Source organism: Dermacentor variabilis, chromosome 7, assembly GCF_050947875.1.
Source record: "Dermacentor variabilis isolate Ectoservices chromosome 7, ASM5094787v1, whole genome shotgun sequence".
Taxonomy (NCBI): domain Eukaryota; kingdom Metazoa; phylum Arthropoda; class Arachnida; order Ixodida; family Ixodidae; genus Dermacentor; species Dermacentor variabilis.
The window spans coordinates 147,292,313-147,298,593 of record NC_134574.1 but is presented as its reverse complement, the minus strand read 5'-3'; the positions used below and the strand labels follow the sequence as shown (position 1 = coordinate 147,298,593).

Genomic DNA, 6,281 nt, shown 5'->3' with positions numbered 1-6,281 from the left:
ATATATATATATATATATTGTTTGGATCCCACCGATGGCATCGGTTGTTTGGATCGCACCGCTGGCGCGATCGGTTGTTGGGAACTCGGCGCTGACGCCCGTGGTTGTACCTGGGTCGCAAGCCCCAAGGGTAGCGTTGGCCTGGCGGCCTGGGGTACAACTGGAAGCATCCGAAGGTCCCGGCAAAGCATGAGTCGACTGGTAACAACAAAACAACTTGTTTATTTTAACATCGCAAAGAGTTGGCGGTCAGGTTGACCGAAGTAGAGAGACGGGAGAGCACTTTACTCAACAGAAGAAATCGGAGCCCTCCTTTTTGGCGTCCGGGGGCAGCTGTTTTTATACTCTCGCAGTTGAGGGCAAGAAGGAACCCCTCAATAGACGAGCACGTGAATGTACAATGGGCTAATGGTGACGCACACTGTCGTAGCGCTGCCGGTCGGGCACAATGACTGGAAGGAGAGGGTGCCCCTGCTGTCGCATCGCCTGGTTCAGGCACAATGACTGGAAGGAGAGGGTGATCCTTTGCGGTCGCATCGCCGCAGCCGCGCCTGGAAACACCTGGCGGGGAGCGTTGCGGCGACGACGATCGGGCCAAAATGTCTGCCGCCCCGCCGCAGTCGCGCCGGCAAAACCACGTGTCGCAGGCGAAACGCAACAATATATATATATATATATACACAAGAGGAAGCGCAGTCGATCGAGCGATTCAAACTTTATGCGCGTTGTCATGGCGCTGTGATCTCATCGACGTTGATAATTCAGTTCACGCGCAAAATTAACTGCTCTCCTTTTGCCCATAGAAATGTGCGAGTGTGTCCGATTTAAAATCATATAGGGAAGGCGCCAAGCACGGCAACACCTCCATGCACTCGATCCTTTGGTTCCCTGCACACGTCGGGGCGATTGAGGGGGTTCCTCTGAACCTCAACGAGTCTGCCCACGAGGCTGCGCTTGTCTTTACCGACCGCGCTGCCCTCGGATCGGGCGGCTCTCTCCCCGGACACAGAGACGCTCCTCTCACACACAACGAAATCACTAAATTCTTTTACTTAGAGAGAAGGGTTTTTCCCCCGCCTCACTCCAAGCTAAGCAGGCCGCAGCTACGTTGCCTCACATGCTCTGGGAGTGCGGGTCGCTGGGCCCGAAGTTCACCAAGGAAGAGTGGGACGCTCTCCTGCGAAGTCCTGTCTTTGAGGACCAAATCCTGGCCGTCCAGCGCGCCCGCGATCGGGCCGGCAGACTAGAAGTCCCGTCGTGGGATTAGCCGGGTGCGCGTTTTATCGCGCTTTGCTGGACCAAATAAAAGTTTATTCACTCACTCACTCACTCACTCACTCACTCACTCACTCACGGTCGAGAAATATTTTCTTTCCTCCATGACCCGTAGTTTGAGAAAAACTGCGATTTTTCCTTACTCAACGAGGCTGCTGCTGCCTCCGAGACAGCAGTGCAATCACGAGGAATGTGGTATTAACAATCTCGAAGGCCATAATCAAGATAGCATTGCAATACAAACAAAATAGCATAATTTTTTTGCTCAGTCTTTGCAATGAGATTAGTATTATTTATATTCTGAGGTCTCTTTTGATTGTTCAATAGACTATCACCGTACTATCACCATCATGACAATCAGCGAGGCTTTTGGTTCCGTGAAATAGGCGCCTGATTATTTTCACGGCGTTTGTGACCGCTGCAGACCGCTCCGGCGGTACGGCGTGCGTTTAGGGTGTCGTATTGTTTGGAAGCTTGCGTCACAAGATTAACCATCATGAATTGTCTACGAAGCCTCGGAAACGCATTCGCGCAGATGACCCTCCACGCAACCAAGCCGTCTCGGAGTAAGTCCAGCGCCCTTTCGAATTTGCTCCACCAAGAGCATGGTTCCGTATCGTACGGTTCTGACCACGAGTTTCTCAATGTAACCCTGAACACAAATCGACATCTGCTGCGGTTTCTACAACCTTCACCGCAATGAAATTTACCATGCACGTCACAGCTACGAAAGAAGAAGCACAGAGACTACGGAAGCTGACTTGGGACCTGGAATACGTCGCATCGCTCGACGCACTCGCAGCAGTGCTTGCTCAGTCAGTTATGGAACATGTTTTGGTCCATCAGAACCAGCGCAGTTTTCAGATAGGAAGCTTTGTGCAGTTCTTTTAAATTCATCGCGAACAGTAGACCGAATATTTTACTCTGGCATTATGCACGCTGTGAATGAGATTGCAGCGCGAAAGTGACCTGTGAACGGCGAACTAGCTCGGTCAACGTTTTGCTATTGCCTCCCGCATCGCTCATTTATTCTTACTAAGGCCCGCTTCACCCTGTTCGTTTTCTGGTTATTGTCGATTTGCCCCGATGCTCGTGCGACATTCCAATGAGCTGCACTCCAATCTCGCCGTACAGCGAAATTTCTTGGTCGCGTCAGCCAGGATAAAAGAACCAGCAGAAGGGCTCCACTATCAGACTCTAATCGCCTGACATCGATAGAGTGGCATCTTCACGGCGTCTCTTGGATGTGCCGCACGCAATTGCGCATAACTGACCGAGGCGCTGCTTTCAGCCAACGACCGCTGGCGTACGACGCGTCTCGAGCAGTTAGTTATTCGGTAGTCCGGGACGAAAAATCGTGGAAAGCCACGGAAGGACTAGGAGCACACAATGGATGAGCCCTTCTCCCCTCCCCTTCACTGAAACTCGCAGCGGGCTCTTGACGACGGTTGCCTGACACGAGTTCTAATGCACCTTCAATGCACACTGCAGAGTTGGTGAGGCGGTGCTATATGTCAAAAAGCAGTCACGACGAGAAGTCTGAAGACCGCAGTTGCCGCGAAAAGTTTGTTTTTGTTGGCAGCCTAGGCATGCAAGCTGAAGTCAAGCGGTAAAGCCTATGTGCGCTTTCTCGACCAGCGTAACGCATCGAAACAATTCCACATTGTACGGCGTTGCTAGGAGAAATTTAAAGATTTTCTGGATGTCATGGCCCCTAGACTTCTGCGTCCGAGTGTACGTCACTCGCTAAAAGAATAACTATTGTGTGCGTGATACGAAATGACCCGCTGTAACTTTAAGAGAAAAAAAAAGGGGGTCTTTCAGTGTGTTCTTGTAGGTATCTTAAGGATCACAATACTTGCTGCCATTTTCTGTGCAGGTCTCTCCTTTTGTGCCACCACTGCATGGCAGGCAAGCCTGCCAACTCCTTACACTAGGCGGTCGTCAAACTCTCCTGCTGCCACGACGCTTAAAATCCAGAGGCCGAGCCTTCCGACCGTACAGCCTGTGCGTCACAAGTTCTTCGTCAGGTTCAAGGGCAACCCCCACCACGACGGCCTCATTTACGACCCCATCCTGGAAAAGGTTCATGCCGGAGGCATTCCGCCGCCCAAGAAGAAGAGACGCCATCCGCTGGACAGCAAACCCTTCATGAAGGGCGTTGTGATCAAGACACTTATAAAGAAGCCGAAAAAACCCAACTCGGCCAACCGCAAATGCGTGCTCGTGCGGCTCTCCAACGGCAAGGAGGCGACAGCCTACGTGCCTGGCGTGGGACACAACCTGCAAGAACACAGCGTCGTCCTGGTCTACAGGTCTCGGACAAAAGACGTTCCGGGTCTCAAGCTCAAGGTGGTGCGTGGGAAGTACGATTGCGCTCATGTGATCAGGAAACCGCAGTCTGGATCGTGAGGAAACTGTCGCTACCACTGCCGTCGTTGAAGCTTCCATCGTGACATTGTCACACTAGCAGTTTCGGTGATCGCTGAAGAGCATTGGCATTGAACTTCTCGAAGGCTGTTTGTGCTCATTGCGTTATTATGGCACATTTGACTGACTGCTTTAGAGCGCTCTCACAGTAATGCGAAAATTTTGTAAAACAGCTTTAAATATGGCTTACACAATAGGCGGGCCTTGTACTAATGACATGAGTTCGTCATCATAATCGCAGCCATTTTGCGCTCTCAGTAAGGCTTTGTGGTTTGCTTACATGACTTTTGTAGTGCTATTGAGGCGTTCTGAATCGACCAGTCTGATTTCACGTTAGCTTTACTGTGGCGCAATTTTATTGTCTGCAAGTTGATGTGACATGCTTATGTTCAGCAGCGGTGATAACTTCTTCAGAGCCAGGGTCATGCCTTGAGCGGTTCAGATGCGATACTGTTCAGCTCTCATTGAATTTGCTCTTGTGGCACCACTATTAGTGACTGGAATTATATTTTCTTTTGTAGTTTAATGAAATAAAGAGGCAACAGAGGAATATCCGTTGTGCCTGTGTTGTTAAATCTGTCCTTGTGTGAAACATACTGCATAAGATGCTGTAGCATAGCAGAAACATTGTGGTTATTCTCAGAGAAGCTTGATCTGAAACTCAATCTTTAAAATCAATCTTGGATACCTGCAATAGATCCATCATGTTCAAGCACAGCAACTACTGCTTTCTTGCTACAAGTTTGGAAAGTATACTGTCGCTTGTAAGCTCGTTTCTTTAAATAATGGGATTTCAATCTTGGATACCTGCAATAGATCCATCATGTTCAAGCACAGCAACTACTGCTTTCTTGCTACAAGTTTGGAAAGTATACTGTCGCTTGTAAGCTCGTTTCTTTAAATAATGGGATTTCATGCTGCAAAGCCACAGCTTAGATATAAGGAATGCTATAGTGGGGTCTGGAGATTAAATTTCAGTGCCTACAGTTTTAAAGTGAAACTTTCTGCGACTCTTTCTCTTCATTCTGCTTGGACGGTTGTGTGGCCAAGTAAACTGCGCTGACCTTGGAATGGTAACTTGTTGGGCCGATTCTGAAAGTGCACGGTGTGTCTACTTGTAAGGGTTTCACTGTGGGCCGTTCATGGTACCTGTGCGCCGTTACAGCATCCACATGTGCTCCTAACATTAACCAACAGTCCCCCCAAGGAAATCTTGGCAGGTCTACTGGGAAGCTACCACTCAACTTTGACAATCATCGTCCAATGGTTTCTTGCCAATTTTTTAAACTTGCACCAAAATCCGAGCACATAAGTGATTTTGCCTTCCCGCAACCTCCACCAATAGAATGCTGCCAGACGTCGAACCTGCAATGTTGTCTACTGCAGCAGAATGCGTTGGCCACTGAATCGCCACTGCAGATATTAGCTGTTCAAGCTGAAGAATCGCAGTACAGAATTATGCATAGGACTGTTAATGGCAGTGACGAAAATGCATTTCATTTTATTGCTTCATGGACCAGAGTTTTGCTGTTAGTGAGGCAAACCATGATGCTTCATTTTTGTTGGGGGTGCAAGAAGGTACCGCAATACTTTGTGCTAAATGGTGCTGGAAGAGTGGGAGGTAATATCGAGGGGTCGGCCAGCCCCTCTGTAGAGCCACCCTTCCGGACCATTGCAATGCTTTGGAGATGTCCAGATATTTTGAAACATGTGCTGCATAAAAAGCAATAATACTTGCCTGGCTGTTCTAAAGAAATGCTCTCTCAATCAGCCTTAAAAATTGCTGTGAAATTAGTTTCCTTCAGTTCTGTGTCCTGTGGAGCGTAGGTTACATGAGAAAAAGGTCCCCTTAAGCCATTACATGATGTGAAATGCAATACTGCCATCAGCAACTTTCTATCAGACTGACAACCTTTCCCAATAGTATCACGTGGGAGTAGCTCAACTATTTTCATGTATCCAGTATGCACAAGCATCAGTGGCTACTAAAATTTAAAGGGGATTTTATAGTAACCCGAGAAAGAATGAATGCATTTGCTAATATTATCAAATGCTTCGGAAGTTGAGGTGTAGTTAATGTAGCTGATGGGCATGAAAAAACTCGAATGTGATGGGGAATATTGCAAAATATCAAGAAACATAGCCTTGCTTTGTAGCTTTGGCTTAGTCTACATATAACTATTATTCTACATAAAACTGTGCATATTAATGTTTCTTGTGGCATTTCTTGATATTATGATTGGCAGATTTACTTGTGCATTCACAGTAGCTGTCTTCACTATGTTTAATGTTATTGAGAATGTACATGTGGTGGAAACTTCATATAATTGCTTTAAGAAAGTCAAGGCTCTAGACCATATTAACCTCGCACGTGCAAAGGGCATTATGAGCCTATCTTACAGTTATGCACCTCTACAATGTGGCACATAGTAGTTTTTGTTTTATTGTGTATGCATGTTTTGTGTGAGAAAAATTTCTCTGAGCAATAATAAGGTATTAAATAAGATACATTGGTACTCTAGGAAGAGAAGCATGACATACTAATAAGTTTTTTACAGCAGCTTTTAGCTGCCGCA

At 47.4% G+C, this 6,281-nt stretch overlaps 1 protein-coding gene across 1 annotated transcript; it reads left to right on the top strand.

Moving 5' to 3' along the window:
• Positions 1-1,662: 1,662 nt before the first annotated feature.
• Positions 1,663-4,284, top strand: tko (30S ribosomal protein S12 technical knockout). The gene is made up of 2 exons (XM_075699611.1): positions 1,663-1,841; positions 3,155-4,284. Exons 1-2 carry the CDS (start codon positions 1,772-1,774, stop codon positions 3,685-3,687), a joined length of 603 nt encoding a protein of 200 aa, XP_075555726.1. The 5' UTR covers positions 1,663-1,771; the 3' UTR covers positions 3,688-4,284.
• Positions 4,285-6,281: the final 1,997 nt, after the last annotated feature.